The sequence below is a fragment of the Castanea sativa genome, chromosome 1 (assembly GCF_040712315.1).
Source record: "Castanea sativa cultivar Marrone di Chiusa Pesio chromosome 1, ASM4071231v1".
NCBI classification, from domain to species: domain Eukaryota; kingdom Viridiplantae; phylum Streptophyta; class Magnoliopsida; order Fagales; family Fagaceae; genus Castanea; species Castanea sativa.
Window position 1 is genome coordinate 63,058,038 of NC_134013.1, and position 15,472 is coordinate 63,073,509.

General features: G+C 34.1%; 3 protein-coding genes across 4 annotated transcripts; 2 read left to right on the plus strand and 1 right to left on the minus strand.

Annotated features, from left to right (window-relative positions):
* The first annotated feature begins 377 nt into the window (after window positions 1–377).
* Window positions 378–2,674, plus strand: LOC142616069 (protein transport protein Sec61 subunit gamma-like). Of its 2 annotated transcripts, none has more exons than XM_075788961.1 (3): window positions 378–586; window positions 717–833; window positions 2,391–2,674. In XM_075788961.1, the coding sequence occupies exons 1-2, from the start codon at window positions 493–495 to the stop codon at window positions 830–832; spliced, it is 210 nt and encodes a 69-aa protein (XP_075645076.1). In that variant the 5' UTR covers window positions 378–492; the 3' UTR covers window position 833; window positions 2,391–2,674. The 2 variants fall into 2 exon arrangements, with proteins under 2 accessions (XP_075645076.1, XP_075645072.1); XM_075788957.1 differs by having other exon boundaries at window positions 395–586; window positions 2,386–2,674.
* A 2,873-nt stretch (window positions 2,675–5,547) lies between these two features.
* LOC142618885 (large ribosomal subunit protein bL27c) lies at window positions 5,548–9,519 on the minus strand. The gene is made up of 3 exons (XM_075791928.1): window positions 9,118–9,519; window positions 5,984–6,085; window positions 5,548–5,891 (listed from the first exon to the last, which is right to left on the minus strand). The coding sequence occupies exons 1-3, from the start codon at window positions 9,421–9,423 to the stop codon at window positions 5,712–5,714; spliced, it is 588 nt and encodes a 195-aa protein (XP_075648043.1). The 5' UTR covers window positions 9,424–9,519; the 3' UTR covers window positions 5,548–5,711.
* A 3,463-nt stretch (window positions 9,520–12,982) lies between these two features.
* LOC142617659 (small ribosomal subunit protein uS8z/uS8w) lies at window positions 12,983–15,262 on the plus strand. Its single transcript, XM_075790616.1, has 4 exons — window positions 12,983–13,109; window positions 13,940–14,080; window positions 14,175–14,335; window positions 14,918–15,262. Exons 2-4 carry the CDS (start codon window positions 13,948–13,950, stop codon window positions 15,014–15,016), a joined length of 393 nt encoding a protein of 130 aa, XP_075646731.1. The 5' UTR covers window positions 12,983–13,109; window positions 13,940–13,947; the 3' UTR covers window positions 15,017–15,262.
* Window positions 15,263–15,472: the final 210 nt, after the last annotated feature.

Consider the following 15,472-nt stretch of genomic DNA (forward strand, 5'->3'; position numbering starts at 1 on the left):
CTTTCATTATATATTCCACAATTTTACGAACTTTATCTGCATGTGTGTGGAAGTAAGATTAGTATTTTGTGTAAGTGTGATATATAATATGTGTATCTCACACTCTTGCCGTCCATCCCCATGTGTAAGATATAATTATAGATAATATAATATATATATATATATATATATATAGTAATATATAGGTTAAATAAATATAAAAATAGAAATTCCTAAGAACGAGAATGCAAATAATGTCATGTGTTTGTGCTCTATTGTTACACGTCATATTACTCTTACCATTGGTCGAATACTTTTATTACTTTAAAAAACAAAAACATTAATAAATAAATAAAAAAAACAAAAACGGTGTCGCACCACTATCTTGAAGGGTTTTAGCTATCCTCAATAATAAATCCTCAAATCCTTCAATCTCATCTCGTCGAATTTAATAAATTTTGTTTGTGATTGTGATTGTGATTGTGATACCAAAAGAAGAAAAAGAAGGGAGAGATGGAGGCCATTGACTCAGTGTTCGATCCACTCAGAGAATTCGCCAAGGACAGCGTCCGCCTCGTCAAACGCTGCCACAAACCCGACCGCAAAGGTATCTATCTATCTATTCACTAACCATATTCAAAACCCACCTCTTCTTTTTTTAGATCCGATGTTGGATCTCTAAATATTGGACTTTTCTGATTCCTAATATTTGATCTGATGGGTTACTGTTACTGTAGAGTTCACCAAGGTGGCTTTCCGTACGGCCATCGGGTTCGTGGTTATGGGGTTCGTTGGCTTCTTCGTCAAGCTCATCTTCATCCCCATCAACAACATCATCGTTGGCTCCTCTTGATGTACGTATAGGCTTCTTTCTTTCTCTCAATTTCTCACTTTTTTTCTGTATCTGCTTATTGTTGTTATGGTTAAAACTTAAAAAAGAGCTTGCTTTTTGGTGGGTGTAGCTTAAGTTCTGGATTTCTGTTTGTTTGTGAACCTTTATGGTTGAATTATTACATATCATTGTATCAATAATTTGGAAAATTCATGCATTGGTCCGTTGTGATGTTTAACTTTAATGAGATTCGGATTTTGAGTTTATGATTTGTTTTCTTGCTGATTTGATGCCAGAGAAGAGTGGAAAGTTTGGATTTTGAATCTTTACTCTTTACTAATCTTCTTATATTTGAGAGTTTATAAAATTATGTAATGGAATGGAATTGAAAGTAATACGGAGTTGTATATTCTCTAGACTCTAGTGTGTTCGAAAGTTTATAAAGGACGGAATGGAAAGAAATAGCAATTTTACTAGTCTTTCTTTTGTCTTTTATTTGTTCATAGTGGGCATAAAATTGATATTTCAGCTCTGTTTCTGAGTGTTCCTCCCACTTTTGTGAGGAATGCTTAGGAGGGAATGGAATGAGCATTCACATTCGGCATCCTCTCATAGCCATTCTATTCCTTAACACTAAATTTCATAACAGGAATATAGATAGAATACTCCCTAAAAATGCCTATAAATCCTTTCCTTCATTGCAAACAAGCTGTAAAAATTGCATCCATGATGAATGTTTGACTTGTTTTTGAGAACCTATCGAATTTTATGAGATTAGGATTTCATTGTTTGTGCATTCTTAGAGTGGTTTATATATCTATGGAATGAGCGCGTCTTGTTTTCTACAAAATGAGAAATTATGTATATTATCATCATATTCTGTAAGACTGTTCAACATATGATATTGGCTTTCAGAGTTTGTATTATCATATTGTGGAGATTTCATCCCCTTTTGTTGCTATGTTTATTGGATGCAATGTGGCATTTTGACAGATGATACCATCATTAAGTTTTAATTACAGCTTTATTGATTAAACTTGTTTGCATATATGTTTATAATTATTGTTGGTAAATTGGTTGCCTAGTCTTTATCTCTAAGCCATGAAATCTAATATTGCTTTAGTCAACTATAGATTATCACTTTAGTGTTGTAGTTGAGGTTGTTGGGTATTTTGTACAGTTTAACGGTTGTCTCTTGTCACTGAATTTCTTATCAGATGGGAAGTGCTAGACAATCCTTTTTCTCTTTTATAAGTTTGTGAATGACTTGATTGACTGGGACTCTATAAGTCTGATTGAAGTTTATGAACTTTTCAAACCCTCTTTGCTTTGTTTTCAACACCTCTAGTAGGGTCAATGTTCATCTCTGTTGGATGCATTTAATAATGGCACTACTCTGAAGATAAATGGATTTACATTTTTTCTTTCTTTTCTTTGGAGAGAGAATCTAGGGATTTGATTATATATATATATATATATATATATATACACACACATATATGTTTAATGTGTGCTTGAACCTTTTTTTGCTCTTTGGTGAACGGTAAGTTTCTAAATGTTTGTTAAATGTGCAGGTCAGTCTAGATTGCAGGCCAACACGAAGGATGGTAGTTCTCGGTAGGGTAGTCACAGCACATGGGAGATCAAAGATCTGTATTCTGACGTTTTTTGTTTGTATTTGATACATTATTTGAGTACATTTTCTTGTTTTCAGATTAGACTTTTGAGTTAAATTGAGCTGGTTTATATTGCAACTTTCATTCTTAGTCTATAACCCTTTAATCTGTCAGGATGGAATACAAGTTTCATTCTTCTTGTTAGTTTTCTCCATATTAATCAATTGATCATCCTTGTTGGCTTTAATTTAGAAATTAACAAATAAATAATAGATAATGATAAGTTTTGTTCTCTGCCCATTGCTTCTTTACAGGGAAAAGCCTTTATAATGCAGTGATAATGGCTTGTTTTCATTTTGCGTTATAGTTTTGGCCACTGTTTGGTTGATAGTTTAAAAGCTACAGCTGAATAAATTACAATGGAGGGGCATGCCAGTAAAGGCAATAGCCATAAAACCTCTAGCAGCAAATATGGTGCAGATTCCGGATTGAAGCAAGGAGTTTTAAGATAAGTAAATAGTGGGGGAGTAGAACCATAGAAATGGGGCATCACAATAGTAGACTATCACTTAAACCCTGAAAGCAAGGGGTTTTCGACAGTAACCATACATGACAAAAAACTCCAAGAAACTCCACTGGGTGGGTTGGCAGAAGGTTACTAGACCAAAAAAGGAAGGAGGGTTGGGTTTACAGTCAGCCAAAGGGAGAAACACGGCCCTTCTAGCTAAGCTGAATTGGCGGTTCCACACGGAGCAAGATGCCTACTGGTCTACTGTTTTAAGAAGAAAGTATTATAACCATCAAAGATTAAATGCTCGAAATCAAGCTAAGCTTCCTTGTTCCCGTGTCTGGAAAGGGATACAGAAGGGTATGAGCACCTTTCAAAAAGGTGCTAAATGGTCTCTTGGTAAAGATAGCACCTTAAGCCTTTGGCATGATAGATGGGCTAATTTTGGAACGCTAAGGAGTGTCATTCAGGGACCTCTCACGCAGGAAGAGGAAGGTCTTAGAGTCCGGGATGTTGTTTCGGATAGGGGGTGGGATTGGTCAAAAATATCAATGTCTATTCCTTTGCATATTAAACTAGAAGTTCAAGCAACCTCTCAGGCCTTTTCTAATCCGAGCCCTGATAAGCTTGCCTGGGCTTATAACAATCAAGGAGTTTTTGATTTAAAAAGTGCTTATGAGTTAGCTACAGTCAATAGCCATGCCCCTTTTAAGGGAGATTGGATCTGGAAACTTAATACTATCCCAAAAATTCAATTTTTCGTGTGGAAGTGCCTACATATTGGTATTGGGGTGAAATCTTGTCTAGCCAAGAGAGGAATTAACTCAGATCTCCTCTGCCCGGTTTGTAAGCAGGAAACGGAAACTATTCTCCACATTCTTCGTGATTGTGAGGTGATTAAGAGGGTCTGGTGGAGTTTGGGTATTAATCCTAATGATCATGCCTTTTTTAGTGGTGATATGCTGAGCTGGTTTAAGGCTAATGTTAAGGGGAAGATGGGGGTTGTTGGAGCTCAACCTGACTGGAGTTCTACTTTCTTATTTGCTGTGTGGTGTGTGTGGCTAAAAAGGAATGCTTTGGTGTTCCACAACAAACCTTTCCCCCCGAGCTTCATGTTGAAGTTCGTCAAAGAGCAAGTGAATTTCTTTACTGTGCAGTAAGCTGGAAGGCTCCAACCAGGTACATTCTGAAACAAATTAGGTGGGATAAAACCCCAAGAGGATGGATCAAACTCAATACAAATGGTTCGGCTTTAGGTGATCCGGGGCTAGCAGGTGGAGGTGGAGTTTCCGCAATGAGAATGGAGAATGGATCCTTGGTTTCTCTAGACACATTGGCATCACTTCTGGATTCATGGCTGAGCTTTGGGCAATTCGAGATGGGCTGTTGCTGTGTATTGAGAGAAATTTCTAAGCTGTGGAGATTGAAATGGATGCAAAGGCGGTCTGTGATGTCCTGTGTAATGCTTTACAATCAAACTTGATGATTTCGCCTATAGTGGATGATTGTAGGCAGCTGGTTCTGAGGATTCATCAAGTCAGATTTAAGCACCGCTTTAGAGAGGCTAACAGATGGGAAGACAACAAGCGGCATAATTTTCTGTTTATGATTGTCCTCCTGAGGAAATTCAGTCTGCTTTTGAGTGTGATAAGGCTGGTTTGTTTGCAAACAGGCGTTGTGCTGAGCCTTTTCCTTAGTTGTTCTCTCTTTGTTTCTAATTACCAATATATATATATATATATATATATATATATATATATATATATATATATGACAACAATAAGGTCTACCTCACCATGTGATTCGTACATCCTACACATCACATGTTCTCTCCCCAACTAGTTGTGAATTAAGTTGGTTTTACACCAATTAATAGTGTCAAGTGTCAACAGGCCAATGGGTTATCAATCGATTGGCTAAGGTAATGAGACTGCACATTCGCCTACACTGCATATGTTGATTCCCACCTCAAAGATGTGATGGAACAATTTCATAATTATGCTATTTTTCTTTTGTTTACTTCCGAGTTCCGAGTCATGAATTTTGTCGGTGCAAAGCCTTACTTGTTAATTTATGACCTGTTTGGATGTTTAAAAAAAGAGGGGGAGTAGAGTAGAGGAAAGGGGAGTAATTCAATTATCTTGTTTGGGAGTTTTTTAAGGAAGGAGGGGGAGGGGTTTGAAGGGGTTTGAAGGGGTTTCAACTACTTCCAACCCCCTCATTTTTAATTCCCCCAAATTGGAGAGATTTGGAAGGAGAGTAGAGCACATAAAATTATTGATAAAGTAAATTACCTAATTTACCCTTATTATATTTATAAAATTACAATGTTAAAAATAAGGGAATGGCTAATTACTCCCTTCCCCCTTACTAATTATAAAAGCATCCAAACAAGGTGGAGGGTAATCATTCTCCTCTACTCTCCTCCCCTCTATTCCCCTCTACTCTCCTTCTTCTCTAAACTCCCAAACAGGCCATTAAGGAAAATCCTTTTAACGACCAGCCATTTGTCAAATTTCTAGAGGTAATCATAACTTTTAGAGACCTTTAACGTTGCAGACACCTGAACTGAGTATCAGAAACTATGGACCACTTATCCGAAAAGGAGAGAATAAAAACAAATCGGAACTCAAATCTGCAAATAAGATGCAAGTATTTCCAGTGACACTTCTCAATAAGAATATCAACAATTACTGGACAAAAAAATAAAAAAAAACCAATGATTCAAATCTATATGCAAAGCAAAAAGATTAGGATAGAGAGACACGGGTCATAATTAGCAAGTGGGATGGCTATCTTGCGCAGCAACAGCAGAAGCCATAACTAGTTGGGGTTGAGCAATGTAAGCTTCCTTTCTTGCTTTCTTGCGTTCACGTTGCAACCTGAAGTTTTCTCTCTTTCTTGCTTTGTAACTGTTAGGGTTCTCCGGCTGTACTTCTCGCGGATAAACACTGATCTGCCAATTATAGAATTTCATTGTCTAAGTCACCATGAAAAATGTAGCTCTTCAAAACAAGAACTGAAAGGTTTAATAACTTTAAAGTTGACCTTCTTCCTGTCGGGCCCAAACTTCTCAAATTTTACTAGTCCATCTATCAAGGAGAATATCGTGTGGTCTTTGCCAAGCCCCACATTGTTCCCTGCATGAAACTGAATTATTGCAAAGAAAACATTTAGGTGTCATTGGAAGACAATACGTTGAGGGATGAAGAACTGTTAATAACAAGTACTTTTTCTTTTCTTGGGATAAATAACCTTTCTAAATACTAATAGAGAAGCTTGAAATTATTTTGTGTAAAGAAGTGGAGAATTACTATAAAAATTATACACAGGTTATACGCAAATTTCCCAACTAAACCTCTATATTTAATTATCAATTTACTGAGTTTGATGAACATGATGCTGGCAGCTGGCCAATCACAAGAATGGAGATTTTTATCTCTACTAAGGAAATACATGTAATTCATTGTGTTCTAAGCAGTACTGCTTTTCTAATTTCTATATAATTGCACGATCATCTTTTTTGATAGTTACAATGAGGGAGGGGAGATTCGAACCCTGGACATCAGTTGGAAACACCAAAAGGTGCTAATTGAGCTGCAAAGCTCTTGGCATATAATTGCACGATCATGGGCAGATACAAATTAAGACTGAAGGCTGCACATCATGTAGCCTCCATAATCAAAGTATCAAACTCACCCAAACAAGGGAAATTCTTCATTATGCCAAAAGCTCCCACTTCTTCATTACGTTGTCCTTTTTTACCCCCACTACTTATAAGAATAGTCATTCTAAGGGGTGAAGCCATAATGCCAAAAGCTCTTTAGTACTGTAAAGGGTTAAGCATCCCTCAAACATCTATCTCCGAAAGTAGCTTTCAGTTCCAAACTAGTTTGCAACCCAAAACCTACCTGTGAATTTTGAGTCCGAAACAATCTGTTTCCTCAAATGGATCCAATTATTGTCAGTCATCCCAAACTCAAATAGAAAGAGTATCCTAACTCATAATATCACCAAATAATGAAAATAAAAGTTAGACCAAAAGGCCTTAATTTTCCTAAGAAACCCTCATAAACTAGTTCTATCCTCTACCTGACCTCTATAGCTTGTAAGCCTCATGAATTTCAGCTTACCAGAACCTATGCAATTCCAAAGGAACATAACTTGAGTACTTTTTCTTGATAACCATGGAGTATCATATCCTAACTGAGAATAAATGGAACTACCAAAGACCCACAAGGACCACTAGGTTAGGCCCGCCCAAGCTTCTTTTACCACGGCAATTTCCCTGGTAAAGACAGGCATAACCTCTAAAATTTTCTGTGTATACAGTAAATACTACAGAACTGCATCAGATCAGACTTAATAAATTCCAAGGGAAGGATTTGTCCTTTGTTGTTTGTATCAATCCTTTCATGTAATCTCTTAGTAGTTTGTGGAGTGGTATCTAATCTTATAATATCAAAACATGTTGTTTGCATCAATCCTTTCCCCTTGTTTGCAATTTCACTTCCTCTACTTATTTACAACCTGCCTAGCTAGCCATCGCAGCTAGCCTCAGTAATTTCCTTTTCTTAACTATATTCATGAGTAATCTCATGAGAACAATGAAAAATGAATACCTTAGTAACCTAAGAGTGTCAAAGGGGAGCCTAGTAACTACGCCCATGTATATACAGTTTCAAAAAGAGCTAACCAGCCAACTCGGAACTGTAGCAAAACTGAAGACAAATTTCCAGGCACAACTGAATTAGCTGTGGCAACATAAAATTAGTTATGCATATGCCAACTTCAAGCAAAATCATGATTGAAAAATAATTATAACAAAACAATTCCAAACACAAGACATATCCAATTGGGGGAGTATTTCCCAATAAATCAACCAAGGCAGCAATATAGGTAGCACTTAGGAAGTACTGTTATTACTTTTAGCCCTTCTCCAACACAAGCAAAATAAGTACCTCTCATATTGCTCACCAAAGTGGGGGATAATTACACATACACAGCTCTAGTTTGAGATAAATTCAATTTGTCATCCTGTGGTTTTAAAGGTGCACTTACCCAAGTGGACATTAATCATCAAACAAAATTAGTGCAAAATCAAATATTCAAATCACTTTCTTTGGAAAGTAAACAAAATAACAGCTTCATTAAAATCTCAATATATTAAATTCATTAACCAAACCCAAATACAATTAAAACTCATGCACACAGAAACTGTAACCTTTTTTTTAATTGGTAAGTTTACACCCCCTGGCCGTCCCAACCCCCCCACCCCCCCCGCCCAGTGAGTGCATTTTGAACCTACAAATATACTGTCCACACTTTCTCTTAGGGAGGGGACGAGGTTCCATTTGAGCTGGACTATAATCCTCCAAAGTTATTACGGTAACTCCACCTTGGAGTTTCTAAAATCCTATCCATCCATTTTGAAACAAGTAAATTAGATTTTAGCACAACATCAATAATTTATACATATACCAATGGTGACACTCATTTATTTAAGAGTTGATGACATTGCAACATACAATACATTCATTTCAAAATAGATGGATAGGATTTTCAAAAATCCAAAATAGTTACACTAGGACATGTAGAGGATTCTAATCCCGTTTGCACTATAACTCATTGGCATGTGTAAATTTTCAAATCAAAGTGTTGGTAAATCGAATTGGACACAAACCCACATATCATACCATATCATATACTACACAATAAAATTTGAGTTCTAGAAGCCATAATTACGCCAAATGGTTATCTTCTCTCTACAACAAGTGGTTACACTCTTCTTGCACCAAGTAGCTAAACTTTATTAAAAGGCTTAGGTAAATTACCTAATTTTCTTACAATTTGGGGTGCTTTCAAATTAAAACCTGAGCTTTTTAAAAAGTTTAGGATTAAGACCACAAATTTGTTCAATTGTTTCCATTTGCACCCCTCAAATAGAAATTCACATAAGTCATAACCAAAACCCATATGAACATGAAAAATCCTTGAACATGAAATTATAAGACCTAAGACCTTGGCTACACTACAATATATTAAATTTGTGAAATTATATAATAAGTGATAATGTTTTAGTTTTCATATGCAATATTACGAGTGATTATAATGAAATCCCACAAGCACAAAGATATAAAGCTCCAAAATTTAGAGGCAGTGATAATGATAAATACAAATACCTTGGTACCTCGCTGGCGAACGATAATGGAGCCAGGCTTGGCGACCTGGTCACCGTAAATCTTGACGCCGAGTCTTTGACCTTTGGAGTCTCGGCCATTCTTGGTGCTTCCGGCACCTTTCTTGTGAGCATTCTGAATGGTCAGCGGAATTCTCCGTGTGACCGGCACCAGCTTTGTGGGACCCATTTGTAAGGACCCACCAAAGTCGCCTCTGAAGAAAGAGGAGGAAGATGAGCTTGAAGCTAAGCTTAGCCCTCTGAACGCCCCAGCTAAGTTCAAGCTCATAGTCATAGACATGGCCGCCATTTTTCTTTCTTACTCTGTCTCTGAACCAAAATGATTCACACAGAGAAGAGAGTGTACTGGGCAACCTTATCTTATTCTTCTCGAAGGAACTGTCGTCTTACACAGCAATGAACGACACGTCGTTCTTTTGAATTTGTTAGTCGTTTGTTTTTTTTTGAAACTGTTAGTCGTTTGTTCTCTCATCTTGGGCTTTTGGGAAAAGTAATGCTGTAATGTGATAACCTCTCACAACACATGGACGTCCCACAAGTTATGAGAGAGATCTTATGAGACCGTTTCTTAAAACATCAAGTTTTTTTTTTGAAAAAAAAAATTTATTTTCTTATATTTGATTACTTCTAGAAAAAATTTCAAATATTTGGTTCATAAAAAAAAAAACACACAAAAATCACCATACCAATAATTTAATCCCACATATCCACAATACCAAAACACAATGTGATTTTACAAAATATGAAGACTATGTATCTAAAAAAACTATCATAAGTAACAAAATCAATAAATACTCTAGCATTCAAATGATATTCCATTAAGCCCTGCAAGGAATATCATTTATTGGAAAACAACCATCAAGATCCCCATTGGAAATTAACATCCACACATAACAACTTTCTAATTGCTTGGAAGACCCTGAAGCTAAAAATAAAATACTAATGTTGCAAGATACCTAATGCAGCCATGAGTAGAATTTCTACTTTTAGTATTTCAAGCAGTGAACTTTCTAATTGCTTGGAAGGCCCTGAAGCTAAAAAATAAAATACTAATGTTGCAAGATACCTAATGCAGCCATGAGTAGAATTTCTACTTTTAGTATTTCAAGCAGTGCAAAACTTCATATTCCCCCAAAAAATTTAACAAAACCCAAAATTGTGTCATCTTATGTTTCGCACAGAAATGCCTCAAACGAAAAAAAAAAAAAATCATATTATCATATATTGTATAGTGTTTTGTTTTCACAATCTTATTATAAATTAACTAAGAAGATGTTAAAAGCCTTGTATGTCAATTGGTTGGCTTCTCATGATGTGGTTCAAAATTTCAAATCTTCCATCTTCTAATTATTGAATTATTAAAAAATAAATAATAGATAAAAAAGATAAGGAAATTGAATAAAGAAAAAAGATAATTGTGTTGGACTTGAGATAAGTTTGCTGGCTGGATTTTACTGTAGTGATAAGGTTGCTAGCTGATTTTGATAAATTACGGCCTTTTAACAAGCTGCATAATTACCACAACACCTTCCAATCAAATATTCTACTTTATCTGTTACTCTTCGGCCTACAAACTTTACTTTACTACATACTAGTGTTATACTTGTCTGACGCACAGCTTAATAGACAAGTATATGTAAATTAAACAATTTATTTCAAAAATATAATTAAATTACTTTCTTAAAAAATTAAATAAAAATTTTGAATTTATAAAGGAGATTTTAATTCTCTGATAGTAACACTACACACAATTAAGGACAAATTTAATACATTGAGATGATGATTATATGAGAATAAAAATGATGACTTTAAGAAAGACAAAAGGTTAGAATGGAATAACTAATCACATAATGAATATACAACAATTTTCATTAGTGAAAAAATTATTGAAAAAATTATAAGTAGAGTTAATAGAGAAAAAAAATTGCTTAAAAAATTATTTAAATGGGAATTGAATGGTTGTCCTTAAGAGTAAGAATTATATCTAAATTTACCTTATTTTTCCAAGAGGGTAATTGGAAGTTTAGAACCAAAAAAACAAAAAAAAGAATGAGTCTGACAACATACATAACATTTAGAATAAGAAAAGGAAAATAAGCACAATTGAAACTAACTTGGGATTCATGTTGAAAGTCAATAGAGGCTTTGGCCTGAGATTTATTCCTTGTACTCTAAATCTCCTCCAGGCTTATGTTAAACAAAATAGCATCATAAACACATAAGCTCTTGTCGTGTCTTATTGCATGATTGCACATCTTGTAAAGTTGCTTGATTGCATCCTGTGAAGTTGTTTTATTTTTTATTAGCTTATATATATAGTGGATAAATATAAATTATAGATTACCCATTTAGGGATTACTATTATACTATAACTCATTCACAATGAAGATCAATTTTATCTCAATAATCAAATAGATATAAGTATATAACTCTCCAACTCATGCACATGTCTAACTCTTCCTAACTATGCACGTTGGTTTTTTTTTTTTTTAAACTTTAAAATTTCACGAGATAGCATTAGCATGTATCTAAAAAATTGTTGTTATTTTTATTTAAAAATTAGTGATAAGAACAAATAAGAAGTTGTTTTTATCTATAAATGTGAGAAAGTGTGAAGCTAAAATCTAAATCTAAAAAATAAGTAGCATGTGAAGAGGAAATCCAAAAAAAAAAAAAAAAGTAACTATGTGTGAAGAGGATTCATAGATAAAAAAAAAGTGACGTTGCTGTTTATTTATATGTGTAGTAATATAATTTAAGTAAAAAATATAGTAATAATAAAAGGATTAGAATTCTAAATTCGTATGATAGTTTTAAATTTTCATTTTTATAATATCATCAACTTTGTAACATTTGACTTGTTTTGACTGTAGCTTAATAAGATTTCCATCATTTTAATAGTAAAATAAGTATATCTCTATTAGGAACCTTGTATATAGAGTTTAGGTTCATGGAGCTATAGAAGTCTAACGTTATAAGAAGTATTTGTTAAAGAAAATAGTTAAAAATAGACTAATAAATTAAGTAAAAAATAAATTAATAATAAAAGGATTAGAATTTGCATCGTAATTCAATTAAGATTTTTAACAACTTAGAAATTATATGAAGAGAAGATAAGAACAAATATATATATATATATATATATATATATATATATATATATATATATATATATATATATATATATATATATATTTAAATCTTTTTTTTTTTTTTTTTGCAATTTGGTGAAGTCACTTGGCGTAACCACAGTTTCTAAACTCAACTTTTATTATATAGTATATGATATATAGTATGTAGTTGCAAAAAATAGACACATATATTGTATAAAAAGGAAAAGAACCACTTGTACTACAGCAAATATAAAGTGGATGATCACTTATATATAAAATTCTAATTTTTTTTTAGAGAGTTCTAATCTATAGCGTCCACTTTTGATGATAACTATTTATTATCAAACCAAGATACCAATCAGTTTTTGGTGTAGGCGGGAATTAAACCCCAAATCTCTTATACAATCATCAGAGACTTTATTAATTGAGCTAACTGGAACCCACATATAAAATCTTATATTTAGTTACTCTAGCCTTACTAATTTCCCTTTTTATTTTATAATAAATTAGTTTTTTTTTTTTTAATAATGCAAAGTAAGAGAAAATAGTGAGTTGAGCCAATTTCAAACATTTAATTGGGCCCATTATAAAGTCTTTATGGGTTGCTTCTACATTAAGACGAGCTTGGACCAACACACAGTTGTAAACCACCAGTACTTTTAAAAGCCCATTAACAGAGGAGAGAGCCCATTGGAGCCCTAGCTGAGGTGAAGACCAAATTGGTAAATCAATGTCTTTCTTTTCCAAAACCAAATAGAGGAATTTCGAAGGAAGGCTCTATTAAGCTTTTCTCTCTTGGAGGCGCCTCTGCTCAGCTCTCTCTCTCTCTCTCTCTCTCTCTCTCTCTACTTCTATACCTACGGTAAGAACAACAGACCAAACAAAACAAAATCCTCAAACTTCTACGATTCGTTTTAGGATTTCTGTTTCAAACTTTCAATATTTCGATATTCGATCTGTTGTTTTATTCTTATTATTATTATCTATCTGCGTGTGTCGTATGGTTTTGTTTCATTTTGGCTTTTGTGCTCGCTCCTTGTTACTGGGTTTTTGGTTTTCGATTTTTAGCTAATACCATGTGCGTGCCTGTTTGAATTTTTCAATCTAAAAATGGATTGGTGATCAGTGGGGTTAGAGCACAACTGATTTAAGCAAATGAGTGGTTTTTTTTTGGAGCGTACATAATAGAAACATTTGCTTCCATTTATTCTTTGAGTTTGTATGGTTGTTAGCAACTAGATGTGTGTTATATAATTGGTTTTGCATTGTTCTGGGTACGGTTGTTAAATTGAATGATTTCTTGATTTGGGGTTTGCCATATGATATAAAGCTAGTGGCTTTTGTAGCAATTGTGAAATTTTGGGTTTTGCTATATGATGTATATGACTGGCCACAAGAGTAGGTTATAGTTGATTTGTTCTTAATGGCATAAACTTCGTTGAAGGCTTCATTGGTTAAGGGTAATGTGGTTGTGATATTTTAGATTGACATAAATACGCATCATTTCTTTCTTTTTATTTTTTTCCCCCAAAATTTAAAGGATACAGGGCCATTACAAAAATTATATAGAATGTTTCATACTTGATTCAGAAATATTTTTTCTTTGTGTGTGTGTGTCTACTTCTTTTTGCATATTTGCTTTGTGTGCCAGACCCTTGTTTTAGTCATTGATATGGTTATTAAAATATGTAGCTGCAGCAATGGTGCGAGTGAGTGTTTTGAATGATGCTCTTAAGAGCATGTACAATGCGGAGAAACGGGGGAAGCGCCAGGTCATGATCAGGCCATCCTCAAAAGTCATCATTAAATTTCTCCTGGTTATGCAGAAGCATGGTATACTATCATAAGTCACCTTTAATTATTTTTTTATTTTTGTATACTCAGACATTTTAAATTCTCTTTTAATATATTTGATGTTGCTCTATAGGTTACATTGGGGAGTTTGAGTATGTTGATGACCACAGGGCTGGCAAAATTGTTGTTGAACTAAACGGGAGGCTCAACAAATGTGGGGTTATTAGTCCTCGTTTTGATGTGGGTGTCAAAGAGATTGAAGGTTGGACTGCAAGGCTGCTCCCCTCAAGACAGGTTAGCACCACATGCTTCTTGTAAAGTCTTTTTCAGGAAATTTGCTGTTTCTTTATTACTGCAAGCCTTCAAGCCAGATGTCTCCTAATATGTTATTTTACCTTAATATGATTATGTCGTTTCCTTTTTCATTAAATGGTAAGAGTGATGAAAGATGTTTGGTTTAGGGTGAATATAATCTTCAGATGATTGGCTTATACTGATGGTTAAATTTATGAAGAATGTTTAATGTAAATTAATGGCCTCATTTGACTAATCTGTTTAGGATCCATAACCGATCCCAAAAAAATTGGGATCGGTTAAGGATGGTCAAATCTGTTATTGTTGTTGTTATCAGCTGTTTATGTCTTTTTCTCTCCTTGTCCCTTTTTGCTTTTCTTTGCTATGCTTTTAATACGCCCTGTGTATTAGGATGGCACTTTATCTTGCTCATTTTTAATGAAATTCTGTGACTTAAATATATATATATATATATTTTTTTTTTAAAAGTGGACTTTGATCTGCATTACATCTTTTTAATTTGATTTGGTTATACAGATTGCTATTTTTTTTCCCTGAGTGATATATTTCTGAAAACTGCAGTTTGGATATATTGTGTTGACGACTTCTGCTGGTATCATGGATCACGAAGAGGCTAGGAGAAAGAATGTTGGTGGTAAAGTGCTTGGATTTTTTTACTAGGCTTAATTTCAAGAGTGATCTCTAAGTTTCTGCTTGAGAGGAATTTTTGGGTGTATTTCCAACTCGGTTAATATAGGATGGTTCTGTGTTTCATTCAATGTGTGTCTGTGTGAGTGGCAATTTGTGTACCCACATTTTATGAAGACTGTAATGTTGCCTTTCATTTTCTCTCAGTCTTCCACCTTTGGATAGACTACATGTTTGATTATCGTTCAATCGGGTTATATGAATCACAATTTACTACAATTTTTTAGGCTTTGATCATTGAAGTATCCACTTGGTCTGGTCATTGTATTAATCAGTTTATTTAAGTAATTTTATTTATCAAGTTTGTCTAAAATCAAATCAGAACCAATTTTAGTTCATACATGTGAAAAATTCATATTTCAAATAAAATTCCAAAGGGAATATGGAAGCACCCAAAATTTTAAAGGCTTGATTTTGAAGTAAATTTGA

Excerpts from the sequence above, each read along its gene's own strand:
- LOC142618885 (XM_075791928.1), bottom strand. The coding sequence starts at position 9,423 with ATGGCGGCCATGTCTATGACTATGAGCTTGAACTTAGCTGGGGCGTTC. Across the intron at positions 6,086-9,117 it reads TTCGCCAGCGAGGTACCAAG|TTTCATGCAGGGAACAATGT; the intron begins GTATTTGTATTT and ends GCAATAATTCAG. Across the intron at positions 5,892-5,983 it reads TTGGGCCCGACAGGAAGAAG|ATCAGTGTTTATCCGCGAGA; the intron begins GTCAACTTTAAA and ends TATAATTGGCAG.
- LOC142617659 (XM_075790616.1), top strand. The coding sequence starts at position 13,948 with ATGGTGCGAGTGAGTGTTTTGAATGATGCTCTTAAGAGCATGTACAAT. Across the intron at positions 14,081-14,174 it reads CCTGGTTATGCAGAAGCATG|GTTACATTGGGGAGTTTGAG; the intron begins GTATACTATCAT and ends GTTGCTCTATAG. Across the intron at positions 14,336-14,917 it reads GGCTGCTCCCCTCAAGACAG|TTTGGATATATTGTGTTGAC; the intron begins GTTAGCACCACA and ends TGAAAACTGCAG.
- LOC142616069 (XM_075788961.1), top strand. The coding sequence starts at position 493 with ATGGAGGCCATTGACTCAGTGTTCGATCCACTCAGAGAATTCGCCAAG. Across the intron at positions 587-716 it reads CCACAAACCCGACCGCAAAG|AGTTCACCAAGGTGGCTTTC; the intron begins GTATCTATCTAT and ends CTGTTACTGTAG.